Below are 14,529 nucleotides of genomic sequence, written 5' to 3'. Positions count from 1 at the left end.
AACTGAGTAGTGGAATTATATATGAATGTCAATGAAAAATATGCACACCCATTAAGGGGGCACCCGGATTTGAACCGGGGACCTCTTGATCTGCAGTCAAATGCTCTACCACTGAGCTATACCCCCTCTGCTGGTGTGAGCTGAGAAAATTCTTTTTACATGACTTGTATACTTTTCATTTTTGAGACTTTACACTTTTAAAAGTAACATTTTTTTGGCTAAGTAATATTGAATTTAACCAATATAAAGGCATACATCTTAAAAAAAAGCTAAAAGCACACTGACAATTTGAAAACATGAATTTAGGTTGCAAACTCCTTTTTTTTTTTTTTTTTTCGAGACAGGGTTTCTCTGTGTAGCTTTGCGCCTTTCCTGGAACTCACTTGGTAGTCCAGGATGGCCTCGAACTCATAGAGATCCGCCTGGCTCTGCCTCCCGAGTGCTGGGATTAAAGGCGTGCGCCACCACCGCCCGGCCTCCTTTTTTTTTTTAAAGCAGGGTTTCACCATATAACTCCATCTGGAATGCGAGTTAGACTCAATACTTTATCCAGTTTCTAATCATTTATCTTTCTCTTGCAAAACTGCGTTGGAAGACTTTTTTCTCTGCTCTCTCCAGAATACAAATACCGCCTCAAACAGAACAGCCACTGCGAGGCATGGTTGCCCTCTTAGGATTCTTAGAGCACTCACTATGTTGCTCTCTCAAGAAACAAAACAAACTTTCAACTAAGATAGAGAAGTCCTAGCTCTCTGAGTTCACAATGTGCTAGAGACCGACTAGGACTAAATTCACAGGTGAATTAGCATAAATACTTGCGGGGCAGTGGTGGTACCAGCTAATGCGGTTGATCTCAGCACTCAGGAGACAGAAGCAGGCAGATCTCTGAGTTCAAGGCCAACCACAGAAGCAGAAAGGGAAATAAATGGTGGTTAGTAGGAACTGGGACAGAGGGACACAGGGCGCTGCCATCAGTTGTACAAAGGTGAGTGAATTCTAGACAACTGTTCCACAACTCTGTGCCCAGAGCCCTGGGGTGTGGCTTAGTGGTGGGGGGCGGGGCTTGCCTGACAGACACCAGGCCCTGTACTGGATCAGTCTCACTGGTTTGAATTCAAGGTGTCTAGGTGTGATGGCACATACCTGTAATTCCAGTACTGTGAGCATCAGAAAGGCCAGCCTCAACCACATATAGAGTTCAAGGTCAATCTGAACTACGTGAGACAGAGAGAAAGACAAACAGACAAACAGAAACAGAAAAGATAGAATATGTAAGAAAATAAAAAGCCAAGCATTTCTCTTTGGAGCTAAGGATGTACTCAATGACAGAGTCACCTAGACTACTGAAGGCTCTGGGCTGTGGATTAGATCCTAACACAAACACACACACCATGTTTTTGGGGGCCCAACAAGATAGTTCAAGTAGAGGTACTTGCTATTCAGCCTGATAATTTGAGTTCATTTCCTAGAACCCATGTAGTAGAAGGAGAGAATCAACTCTTGCAAGTTATTCTCTAACCTCTACACTCACCTAAACACTCACACATACACACACACAATAAATGTAAAAAAATGTTAATTAAAAAAAACTCATCTTGCCAGACAGCAGTGACACATGCCTTTGATCCCAGCACTTGGGAGGCAGAGTCAGGCGGATCTCTGTGAGTTCGAGGCCAGCCTGGTCTACAGAGTGAGATCCAGGACAGGCACCAAAACTACACAGAGAAACCCTGTCTTAAAATAAATAAATATTTATTTAAAAACCCCATCTTTTTGGAGATCATTCCAGTGCATGTGGGTTTGTTACAGTGTGCCTTTGATCACCATCTATATAGAGGTTCCTGAACAAGTGAGTGCCTTGATATCTCTACCGGTGTGATCCCTAGGTAACCTCTACTTTGGCTGGGTAGTTGAATAGTAAAATCACTTAGTGCATTTCTTTGGCACCAGTGACATTCACTAAGCCACTTTCAATTATGATTCAGCTTCTCAAGTATTGATAATAAAGAAAAGATGAGTTCATTGGCTTGGTAACATGAAAATTTACCCAAAGATGTTTTTAATAGTTTATTTTGAGACAAAGTCTCAATATGTAGCTCTGGCTGACCCAGAACTGGTGGTGATCCTCCTGACTCGGCTTCCTCAGTGCTGGGATAACAGGCACACAACGTGACGTGCCTGTAACATTTAAAGACACCGCTCTTAATTCGTCCTTGTTAGTTGGTAAATTCAGATAGCACTGAGAAACGGGGATGGATTAGTGAGTAAAGGCATTTGCCACCGAGCCTGATGAGCTGAGGTCAATCTCCAGAGCCAGAGTGGGAAGGAAGGACTTAAGAGCTGTCCCTTGATTGCCACTCATTTGCTGTGGCACATCTTCACTTACACACATACACATAAAATAAATAAATAAATAATTTTGTTTAAAGTAAAAAAAAAAAAAACATCTTTTTGAAAAATCTCAGCCAGATGTGGTGAGTTACACCTGTAATGACTGCACTTTGAAGGCTGAGGAAAACGATGGCCAGTTCCAATTCCAGGTCCAGTCTGGGCTCTATGGCATGACCCTGTCTCAACAACAGCAATAATGAAAGTCTCATTCAAGAGAAAGCAATAAGTGCATGGCTCCCTATCCTTGCAGAAGTCATATTCTGGTGCTACAGTCAACAGTAGGCTCAATATCCAGCCGAGGCTACAGAGAGAAACCCCATGTGTTGTGCGTGCGTGTGTGTGTGTGTGTGTGTGTGTGTGTGTGTGTGTGTGTGTGTTCAATGTTTTTACTTTTGATGGCACTGGGGATTGAGCTTAGGAGTTCAGCATGCCATGTGAGTTTTCTACCACTAAGCTATATACAGAATGGAGACATTAGATGGATATTTCAGGCAGATGTTGAAAGCATAGGCCACCACTGCATCAGGCTATTCTTTTTAAAGGATTTATTTACTTTTTTTTTTTTTTTTTTTTTTTTTTTGGTTTTTCAAGACAGGGTTTCTCTGTGTAGCTTTGGTGCCTGTCCTGGATCTTGATATGTAGACCAGGCTGGCCTCGAACTCACAGAGATCCGCCTGCCTCTGCCTCCCGAGTGCTGGGATTAAAGGCGTGCACCACCACTGCCCCGCCTTACTTACTTCTTTTATTTCACATGTATTGGTGCTTTGCCTGCATGAGGACGTCGGATATCTCAGAACAGGAGTTACAGATAGCTGTGATCTGCCATGGGGGTGCTGGGAATTGAACTCTAGAAGAGTAGCTGGTGCCCTTAACCACTGAGCCATCTCTCCAGCCCCGTGTGTGTATTTCTAAGACAAGAGTTGGCAAACCTACCTAGAGATCCCCTGTACTTAGTGTTTCCCATCCCACCATTGCAGCTGTTTTCTGCAGAAAGGAATGGGCAAGCTCTTCAGCTGAGAGAAAGAGGCAAGAGCATGGGGGGGGGGGGGCGGTTCAAGACAGGAGAAACCATAGGGTGATCATTTTGGAAAGGAAAAAGGTGAACATACTTGGGCAGAGGTGTAGGAATGCTAGACAAAACCTTTTAGAGGTGGGTGGAGTGGCGTGTGCTTTTTCTCGATAACACTCAGCTGCTGGCTGCAGTCATGGAGTTGAAGTTACTCAGCTTGTAAGCTGGCAAGGAAATACATCCTAAGGCTCACAGTGAATCAGGCAGTGTGCCAAGCAAGGACTTTGGAGAACACAAAGACCGCAAAGTGATCCCGGCACTCAAGAAGCAAACAGTTTGCCTGGACTTAGGGTGGGTGAGACGGCTCAGCAGGTAAAGGTACTTACCACCAAACCCCACGATTTGAGTTCAATCCCTGAGTGTAAGAAAAGGATCAGTTCCCACAAGTTACACACACACACACACACACACACACACACACACACTTTAAGTGCAATTTAAAATATTAAACAAGATATATGTTCCAAGTAAGAAGCACTCCAAAATCAAAATGCGGAGAGAATATCTAAGACGGCTCTTTGATGACGAAATCCAAGACTTTGTGCTGGGAGTTGAACCCAGAGCTTTGGGACATGCTTGGCCAATGCTCTAGTAGACTTTTACCCAGATAAGTGTAGTCTTCACCCCAATCAAGGAATCGTCTCTTTGCAACAGAGACCATTATAGAAAATACCACTAATTAACATGCAGAATTGTGGAGCCCAGTCCTAATGGACACATCTACAAAACACTCCTTCAGAATGCTCAGGGAACTCTGCAGAAGAGGAGACCTAAAGACTGTTAAGAGGCAGAGGATCGGGGACTTTGCTGTGAGACTGTGTCTCCTAGTAACATCAGAAGCTCCACACATAAAGTCTCACCAACATGGCTGTCCAAATGTGAGCTGGACGAGGATGACATCAATGAATATGCCAAAATGGACAGGGAAACCCCACAAGGCCTTGGCCCTACACAAAGAGTGACAGGCAATTGAATAAAACCAGAAGCAGGAGAGGTGGGTCTCCCAGGGACAGCACATCTACTGGTTGTCCAGTTCCAAATGGTAAGCCTGAAAACATGTATCCAAGCAACACTGCATGGATGAAACAAACAGGTTATATTTAGAAATAAATGTAGCCAGGAGGTGATGGCACAAGCCTTTAATCCCAGCACTCGGGAGGCAGAGGCAGGCGGATCTCTGTGAGTTTAAGGTCAGCCTGGTCTACAGAGCGAGATCCAGGACAGCCAGGGCTACAGAGAAGCGCTGTCTGGGGAAAAAAACAAAAGAACATCACTGATTGTGGACAGTTGGAATGTCTTGGGCTATCTTACCCTCTAAGTAGAGGATTATCTCTAATTGCAGGTGTCTATGAATGACCTAACATCCTTGTGACTATTAGGTAAATCCTTATGGAATGTAGCAACAGACCCCACCAGTTAAAGGCTGCCATCAGAAAACATTCCAGGACTATTCCAAGAGGCTTCCCACTTTGATGTAACTTGCCTACCTGCTGTTTTCACCAATTCCTTTTAAAAGTGTGTTAGGACCAGGCATGAAGGCACATGCCTGTAATCCCAGGACAACAAAACACACACACACACACACACACACACACACACACACACACACACACACACACAAAGCCTTGATTTGTGGTTTTTCCTTGTTCTATTTCTGTAAAAACTTCAGAGAATTGTTATCATATTGAACACATTGAAACGTGGCGTTTAGAATGAACTGAATCTGTGCTCCCAGGCCACAGTCACTTGTGTTTGGCTCCTGAATAAACTCTTATTCCTTTTGAGGTGACAATGGTGTGAGGTTTTGTACAGTCCAATTATGGTGCTCAAAGAGGGGCCCCAAGGACAATGCAACCTTCCTTCCTTCCTCTCTTTCTCCTCCTCCTCTTTCTTCTAATTTTTGTAAACAGTATCAGTAGTTAGCCCTTGGCTGGCCAGGTACTTGCTCTGTAGACCAGACTGGCCTAGAATTTATAGAGAGCCACCTGCCTCTGCCTCAAGAGTGCTGGGATTAAAGGCGTGTGCCACCACAGCCTGGGAAAATCCACTTGCACTAGAGGAGGCCCCAGATCGGCTTCCAGGACCAACATGATCTCCTAGTGCCCAAGTGCCTGGTGCTGCTTCAGGGGAAGGATCTTTTTGTGGCTCCAGCATCCTGTGATTCGACTGGGGAGCCCTCGGTTGATTCTGAGGGGGTGGTTTAGGGGTGGTTGTGTTCGATAGCGTTTCTTTCATTTTCAGAGCTTTAGATGGAGGTCTGCATTCTGTTTGAAAGCATCCTGGGTGAGTGACCTTTCAGTTTGTATAAACTTTTTATCCCACCATTCCTTCAGCGTCTAAGTCATGAGTTCAAGGCCAGCCTGGTCTACAGAACAATTTCCAGGGCAGACTCCAAAGTTACACAGAGAAACCCTGTCTCAAAATAAACAAACAAACAAATAAATAAATAAATAGGGCCAGGCAGTGGTGGTGTATACCTTTAGTCCCAGCACTTGGGCAGAGGCAGGCAGTTTTCTGAGTTCAAGGCCAGCCTGATCTACAGAATGAGTTTCAGGACAGACAGGGCTACACAGAAAAACCCTGTCTCAAAAAAACTAAATAAATAAATAAATGGGGAAACATTACTGAAGACAATTTGGCTTTATACTTCCCTCATTGGGGAGCATTTAATGTCTGTAAACTGGATGTTAGACATTTGGGGGTTTTGGTTTTGCACACTACACTAAAAGTCCTAGGCAACAGATTTTTTTTTTTTTTGAGACAGGGTTTCTCTCTGTAACAATCCTGGCTGTCCTGGAACTCTCTTTGTAGACCAGGCTGGCCTCAAGATCCACCTGTCTCTGCCTCCTGAGTGCTGGGATTAAAGGCGTGCGCCGCCGCCGCCGCCGCCGCCGCCGCCGCCGCCACCACCACTCAGCGCAGCCAGTAAGTACTCTTAACCACTGAGCCAGTTCTTCAGCTATGCCTGCTGCAATCGAATTTTGTTTCTGTTTTTTTGTTTGTTTGTTTGTGTTTTTTTGAAGACAAGGTTTTTTGGGTTTTTTTTGTTGTTTGTTTTTTGGTTTTTCGAGACAGGGTTTCTCTGTGTTTTTGCGCCTTTCCTGGAACTCATTTTGCAGACCAGGCTGTCCTGGAACTCACAAAGATCCGCCTGCCTCTGGCTCCCCAGTGCTTAGATTAAAGGTGTGCACCACCACCGCCCGGTTATCAAGACAAGGTTTCTATCTATAACAGCTCTGTTTGTCCTAAAACTCACTCTATAGACCAGGCTGGCCTCGAAACCTTGCCTCAAAACACCAGAAAAGAAGTTTAAAAAAAGAAAAAGTTCTCTCCAAAGAACTTCATCCAGATGAGAGAGGTGATCCATCTTCAAAATGCACTGAAATAAAAGTCTGGAAAGGATTTGACAAAACATTCAAGTCAAACTCAGAATAAAGCCACCGGGAAGAGGTAGCATGAAGCATCACAGGACTTCTTTATCCAGTTCACTGGTCATTCCATGCAAATGAGTTAGGAGAGGTCATCAAAGGTGACATGTGATCCAGCACTTGGGAGGCAGAGGCAGGCGGATCTTTCTGAGTTCCAGGCCAGCCTGGTCTACAAAGCGAGTTCCAGGAATGGCGCAAAGCTACACAGAGAAACCCTGTCTCGAAACCCCCCCCCAAAAAAAATTTTTTTTTTAAATTTAAAAAGGTGATATGTGACAGTTGAACAAGTTGGCTCTATTGGATGGTTCTATATCAACTTGACACAAGCTAAGTCATCAAAAAGGAGGGAACCTCAATTAAGAAAACGCCTCCATCAGGTGGATCTCTGAAAGTTCGAGGCCAGCCTGATCTACAGTTAGTCCCAGGAAAATGCCTTTATAAGATCAAGCTGTAGGGAAGCCTGTAGGGCATTTTCTTAATTAGTGACTGATAGGGAGGGCCCAGCCCACTGTGGGTGGTTCTATCCCCGGGCTGGTGGGCCTGGGTTCTATGAGACAGCAGGCTGAGCAAGCCATAAAGAACAAGCTAGTAAGCAATACCCTTCATGGCTTCTATATCAGCTTCTGCCTCCAGTTCCTGCCAGGCTTGATTGAGTTCCTGTCCTGGCTTCCTCCAGTAGTGAACAGTGATGTGGAAGGGGAAGCCAAATAAACCCTTTCCTCCCCAACTTGCTTTTGGTCGTGTTGTTTCATCCCAGTAATAGTAACTCTAAAATAGTGGCTAACACATTTAATCCAAGCACTCGGGGTAGACGCAAGTAGATCCCTGTGAGTTCGAGGCCAGCCGTCCTAGTTTACATGAACTGAGTTACACAGAGAGACTCTGTCTCTAAAAAATGTGGCATTTGGCCCAATCCCTTGCAATACTATTGATTCCTGATACAGACAGTGAAGAAGGAGAAGGGGGAGACGATATTGATGAAGGGGTGAGAGTAAAGGTGAAAAAGAGGGGGAGGAGGGGAGGAGGGGGAGGAGGGGGAGGAGGGGGAGGAGGGGAAGGAGGAAGGAGACAACGGCCCGATGACTAATACAGAGGAATACTGGTCGATTCCAGCCTCCTTTTTAGGTTTTTCTTTTTCTTTTTAAATTTTCTCTAGTCTGTCACTCTTGTGCTCAGTTCCTGAGATCTCTCTTCCCAACATGATCGTCCTCAACTTATTACGGAGAAAATATCTTGGGCAATATCTTGTTCCAGGCCAGCCAGGGATACACAGTGAGACTCTATCTCAAAAAAAAAAAAAAAAAAAAAAATTAAGAGTAAAAGCTGAGCATGGTGGCACAGGAAGCTAAATCAGGAGGATCGTAAGTTCTAGTCCCGCCGGGCAGCGGTGGCACACACCTTTGATCCCAGCACTCTGGAGGCAGAGCCAGGGGGATCTCTGTCTACAGAGTGAGATCCAGGACAGGCTCTAAAGCTACACAGAGAAACCCTGTCTGGAAAAACAAAACAAAACAAAAAAGTTAGCCGGGCGGTGGTGGCGCACGCCTTTAATCCCAGCACTCGGGAGGCAGAGCCAGGCGGATCTCTGTGAGTTCGAGGTCAGCCTGGGCTACCAAGTGAGTTCCAGGAAAGGCACAAAGCTACACAGAGAAACCCTGTCTCGAAAAACCAAAAAAAAAAAAAAAAACAAAAAACAAAAAAGTTCAAGTCCTGCCTGAGTCACAGAGTGACTTCAAGGCTATATGAGCACCTTACAGGGCAAATCATGAAAGACCCTGTCTTAAAAAAAAAAAAAAAAAAAAAAAAAAAAAGATGTATTTATATTTATTTTATGTAGTGCTCTTTCTGCACATATACCTTTATGCCAGAAGACAGCATCAGATTTCATTACAGATGATTGTGAGCCACCATGTGGGTGCTGGGAATTGAACTCCGGACTTCTGGAAGAGCAACCAATGCTCCTAACCGCTGAGCCATCTCTCCAGCCCTGACCCTATCTTTTTTGTTTGTTTTTTTTGTTTGTTTTGTTTTTCAAGACAATTTCTCTGTGCAGCTCTGGCTATCCTGAAACTCTCTGTAGACCAGGCAAGAGATCCACCTGCCTCTGCTTCCTCAATGCTGAGATTAAAGACGTGCACCACCACTCCGGGCTCCAAGACCCTGTCCTTGATGGGTAGTGGAAAACAGGATACACTATACAAATATAAGGTGTGAAATTGAAGGGTATAACCAGGAACCCTGGGTCATTTGGTGTTGCTGGAATGTGAAGTATAAGAGACAAGATGGCAGGAGATGAGGTCAATTGGGGACAAGCAATTGTGGGAAAGATTGCAATGCTGTGGTAAGGAACTGGGGTGGTTTGAATGAGAATGTCCCCATAGGCTTTTATATTTGAATGCTTGGTTCCTAGTTGGTGGAACTGTTTTGGGAAGGATTAGGAGGTGTGGCCTTGTTGGAGAAGTCTGTCACTAGGGGTGGACTGGAGATTTCAAAAGCTCATGCCAGACCTAGTCTCTTGTTCTCTACCTCCAACTTGGGGTCAGATGTAAGCTCTCAGTTACTTCACGTTCTCATGCCTGCCTGGTGCCATGCTCCCTACATTGGTAGCCATGGATTTACCCTCTGACTGGGAAGCAAGCCCCTACTTAAATGCTTTATTTTTTATAAGTTGCCTTGGTCATGGTGTCTCTTCACAGCAATAGACAGTAACTAAGACAGAACCTTAGACTTTATTCTACGAGAACATTGGGTCTAGCACAGAGTTGCAAGCAATGGAAGACTGGGGTTAGACCACTTAGAAGCTGCTGCGATAGTGCTGAGTCAAAGGCCTGCCTTGGGAAGCCTGGCAAACAGTTCAGGAAGAGTTAACAGTCCCTGGTGATTAAATCTGGCTGCATGGGAAAGAGAAAAAATAATGTATCACTTTCTCTAGTTGTCACACTGGTGGTAGCCCTAACCCAAAGGACTGTTCCTAGCATCAGGGAGACAGACACAGAGTCCTCCCGTAGTCTCTGTGTGGGTTGATGGCAATGCCATCTTCCCAATGTCCAGGACGACTCGGGGCCTTAGGCACGTCTCGGCTCTTTTCTTTCCCATTCCACTTATTTTGGTTTCATCTCCAAAATGAATCTAGAATCTCACTTCATCACATTAGTTCTCCTGCTGTCACTCAAATCCAAATCAAGCACTTCTTTTGTGAAGAGCGGCTCTGCAGCAACCTTCCTCTGACCAGACATTCAGATTGTGCCCCATGTTGGCTTGAAATCGGGCCACAGTTTCCCACATCTCTACAGCAGGGAGCAAAGCTCTCCATGACCCATTTCCATTATTCTTTTCATATTTTTCCACCTTTTTAATTTGATTTTTATGTATACGAGTGTTTGCCTGCATATGGATATGTGCACTACATACTTGCCAGATGCCCACAGAGCCAAAAGAGAGTGTCAGAGCCATGGGAACTAGAGTCACAGATGGTTGTAAACTGCTGTGTGTGTACTGGGGACAGAACCAGGTCCTCTGCCAAAGGAGCAAATGCTCCTTAACCACTGAGTAACCTCTGTAGCTCGCCCCTTCTTTTCTTTCTTTTCTTCTTCTTTTTTTTTTTTTTCTTGGTGTGTGTGTGTGTGTGTGTGTTGTGTGTGTGTGTGTGTGTGTTTTGTTTTGAGACAGGAAATTGCAGAATGGCACAAGCTGACTTCAAACACCCAGCAATCCTCCGTCCACTGCCTCCCAAGTCCTGAGACTTCAGACATTCCACCATTCTGGACTTACACTTTCTAAAATAATTTATCATTATTTTCTTTAGTTCCTTCGTGCTCCTGCTGTTCATCCTTCCTTGCCTCTCTCAGTGACACCCAGCTTCCTTGCTAGTCACAAGTCTTAGGCAAGTTCTTGTCTAGGGCTTGTAAGTGACCTTTGACAGTTGGATACTTTAAACTTTATCATTGTTGCTTATGAATAAATAATGTGTGTGGGCACATGTGCCATGCTGTGTGTGGGTTCAGAGGAAAACTTTATGGAGTTGGTTCTCTCCTTCCACCTTTACCTGGGTTCTGGGGATCAAACTCAGTGGTCTGGCTTACATGGCAAGCACCTTTACTCCTGGATCCATCTTTCTGGCCATGATTTTACATACAACACACACACACACACACACACGCACACGCACACGCACACGCACCCACAAATAGAAACTAAAAAGAAATTTCCCACCTTTTTTCAGTGTTGGGGACAAGACCTAGAATCTTGTTAGGCATGTGTTCCACCACTGAGATACACCTCCAGCCCTTTTCCTACTTTACAGTTTCAGACAGGGTCTTTCTACATTGCCCAAGGTGGCCTTGAACTTGGGATCCTCCTGCCTAACTTCTGAATATGTGGGATTACAAGTCTGCACCATCAGGCATTAATATTTCCTATGTAATCTGCCTCTTCACTTTCCAGACCCGTCACTTTTTTTTCTTCATAATGATTTGTTCCACTTAATGCACTACTGCAATTTTCAAAACTAGTTCTGTTCTTTAGTGTCTAATATCTGGTTCTAACCTCTACTCTGGCAGGTGGTAAAATCCATAAAGGCAAGAACAATTCTATTTTGTTCCTTCGTGTAATCTGATGTATGACTCAGACAGAATCTGGCCTAAAGTAAGCATTCAACATATATTTGAATGAATGTGTCAACAGAAGGAAAGAGGCCAGAAAAATGGGGAGAGGTTGAGGCAGTGAAAAGGGGACGATTAATACTAATAAATTAAAATACGCTCATTTTGATTATACTATAAATATATATATAAATTATACTATATTTAAACTTTATTTAGGAACTTTGCACATCTTTAAGAAGCAACAGAGCCAATCGTTCACTGATAGCTGTATAGGGTAATTTTGAGAGTAATAAAGATGAGATACTGACTGGTTGTCTGACTTCAGCTGTGTGCACTGTCACTAAGAAGTAGGGCAGTGGTGGCACACGCCTTTAATCCCAGCACTCGGGAGGCAGAGGCAGGCAGATCTCTGTTAGTTCGAGGCCAGCCTGGTCTACAGAGAGAGATTCAGGACAGGCACCAAAAACTACACAGAGAAACCCTGTTTCGAAAAAAAGAAAAAGAAAAAGTATTGGGCTCGCCAGTGGTGCAGCACGCCTTTAATCCCAGCACTCGGGAGGCAGAGGCAGGGGAGTGCGAATCTCTGATTTCTGAGTTCGAAGACCAGCCTGGTCTACAGAGCGAGTTCCTGGACAGCCAGGGCTACACAGAGAAACTCTGTTTAGAAAAACCGAGCAAAAAAGAAAGTATTCTTTCTTCACTTTGGAAAAAAAATAAAATTAAAACAACAGAATGTAATGGTACCAAACACACAGATGGGAGTGACCTGTAGCGCCCCACAGGCATTCATTGTTCCAGAACTTAATGAAACCATTGTGAGCTCGCTCTTCCCCGATGTCTATCTGTTCTTTGGGAACCCTTACTGGACAATTTATTTTTACTTATGTATTTATTTGGATTCCCAGAGAGTACCACCACGCCCGGTGCACGCATTATTTTTGAATTCCTGGTATCCAGAGAAGAGCTTGGCAACGAAGCTCAAAAGAAGCCGTTGAGCAAATTAATAAAGACAAAAAACAATGTGTCTATGTCTCCAATTACTTCCGCGGCCGTTGGGAAGAGAACCAAATTCATTTGCGCCTACATCATTAAACCACCGTTTACACCTCCCGGACGTTGCAGAGGCCCAGGCTTTCTACGTCATACAGCTGCGCCACGAGGGAAGAGGCGGGTGTCCGGAGATCCGGTCACATGGCTGGCTGGGCGGGGCTTCCCGTTCATATCCCAGTGTCCCTTGTACTGACTTCCTTTCTGACTCTTTCCGGGCGTTCAAGATGTCGAAGCGAGGTGAGAATTTGGGCTTGGGGATCCGCGGGCATCCGCCGCGCTGGGCGGCCGCTCGGGTCTGTGGCGACGGCTCCGGGCGGCGGCGGCGCTTTGCAGTTCTCGGGCCGGAGAGGGAGTGGATGGGCGCCGCGGAGGCCTCGGGAAAGCCCTGGAGGAGGAGGGTGGCGGAGTTGGGGCGCCGAGCTGGCAGGAGAGGAGCGTGGGGCTGGACGGAGCCCGTGAGATCGCCCCGCGCACGGCTGCGCAGTGGGGTGCTAGCCGGCCTGCCTTTGCAGAATCGATGATTAAAAGTTGAGGCTGGAGTCGTCCAAACCCCCTTAACCTCGACAGGAGGATGGTAATATGGGGTCAGCCAGGTCCTGTGGCAACGGGGCGGCACACAGGGAGACGCTATTCTTGCAAAGTTTATGCCATTTTAGTGTGGGACTGTGAGGGGGCACTGGGAATCCTGGACACAGTGGTTGCTTTATCTGGTTTCTTTCCCTCCCCGCAGGACGTGGTGGGTCCTCCGGAGCGAAATTCCGGATTTCCCTGGGTCTTCCGGTAGGAGCTGTGATCAACTGTGCTGACAATACAGGTGAGCCTCTCGGCCGTGCCCGCCGCGATCCCCCTTTTAAAAGCACTCAGTGGGCCGTTTGCTGGTGACCCACTGAGCCGTCAAGAAGGGGCAGAGTGAAAACACCACTTTTGGGTGAAGTGGCAACTTGTGGTGTTGTTTACTTCAATCGGTGTTGTGACAAGATACATCTGAAAGATTGCTTGGCTGTCCAGTGAGTGTGAAGGGGCTTGGGAAGTGTAAGAAGTCGCTTTTGTTTTGTTTCTTTGGCTTTTTGAGGTTGAGATACTTGCTGCGTGGCCCGGGCTGACCCTAAGCGGGCAATATACCGCCGCCGTCTCCTGCAAATATTATTTTTTCCTTTGCACCTGTTTTATTTTTAACTTTTTTTTTCTCGTTTTGGTAGGAGCCAAAAATTTGTATATCATCTCTGTGAAGGGAATCAAGGGACGACTGAACAGACTTCCTGCTGCTGGTGTGGGCGACATGGTGATGGCCACAGTTAAGAAAGGCAAACCAGAACTAAGGAAAAAGGGTGAGTAGACCATGGTGGATAGTTGAAGTTCTCCATATATTGGGGAAGGGGATTGATTTTTTTTTTTTTTTTCTTATTTTGGTGGCTGCCAAAACCTCCACATGACTTCTGTTCATTTGAGACGCTGTTGATCGGTTGTACTGCTCCTACAGTTTTTCGTGCTCCCAGACTTTGTAGCCTGTATTGGACTTTGAGGCATGAGCCACAGGCCTGACTGTTTTGGTTTATGGAGTATCGTCTTGTCGTTTTCCTGAATATTCTTCTGTAAGCTCAGGTCTCTGCTGTTTAATCTGTGGCTCACCTGGCAAAGTTCATCAGACAGTAATAGACCACCTGGTTTTATGAGGAAAGGTCTCTGGTTCCTTGTATGGTAATCCTGAATGGGTGTATTTGATGTGTGGCTTATTGTTTGAACAGCTGGAAGCAAGCACAGCTTTAAAGGTGTCTTGTTGTCACCACAGAAGAGCATGTTTCCTTTTATGATAGCCATAAACGGAGTAATGCACAACCCCAAAAAGTGTTCCCATCAGGTATATGGATGAATTACAAGGGACAGGCCTCAACCTCCCTGGCTGGCTATTGAACTCTTTCACTGCAGGGTTTCAATGTAGACCTGCCTGGCCTTGAACTCAGATCCACACACCTCAGTTTCCTAGGTG

At 45.5% G+C, this 14,529-nt stretch overlaps 1 protein-coding gene and 2 non-coding genes across 4 annotated transcripts; 2 read left to right on the top strand and 1 right to left on the bottom strand.

The window, feature by feature from the left end:
• Window positions 1–54: 54 nt before the first annotated feature.
• Trnac-gca (transfer RNA cysteine (anticodon GCA)) lies at window positions 55–126 on the bottom strand. Its single transcript has one exon. It is a non-coding gene; the product is annotated as a tRNA-Cys (tRNA).
• Window positions 127–12,651: 12,525 nt separating this feature from the next.
• On the top strand, window positions 12,652–13,893 carry Rpl23 (ribosomal protein L23). Of its 2 annotated transcripts, none has more exons than XM_059269657.1 (3): window positions 12,652–12,779; window positions 13,273–13,356; window positions 13,742–13,893. In XM_059269657.1, the coding sequence occupies exons 1-3, from the start codon at window positions 12,767–12,769 to the stop codon at window positions 13,876–13,878; spliced, it is 234 nt and encodes a 77-aa protein (XP_059125640.1). In that variant the 5' UTR covers window positions 12,652–12,766; the 3' UTR covers window positions 13,879–13,893. The 2 variants fall into 2 exon arrangements, 1 of the variants encoding a protein (XP_059125640.1); XR_009380539.1 differs by lacking the exon at window positions 12,652–12,779 and adding an exon at window positions 13,098–13,116 and having other exon boundaries at window positions 13,742–13,883.
• Window positions 13,387–13,521, top strand: LOC131918139 (small nucleolar RNA SNORA21). Its single transcript, XR_009380879.1, has one exon. It is a non-coding gene; the product is annotated as a small nucleolar RNA SNORA21 (small nucleolar RNA).
• Window positions 13,894–14,529: the final 636 nt, after the last annotated feature.

Source organism: Peromyscus eremicus, chromosome 8a, assembly GCF_949786415.1.
Source record: "Peromyscus eremicus chromosome 8a, PerEre_H2_v1, whole genome shotgun sequence".
NCBI lineage: Eukaryota > Metazoa > Chordata > Mammalia > Rodentia > Cricetidae > Peromyscus > Peromyscus eremicus.
The sequence above is the reverse complement of the archived record's forward strand: the minus strand, read 5'-3'. Positions and strand labels throughout refer to the sequence as shown.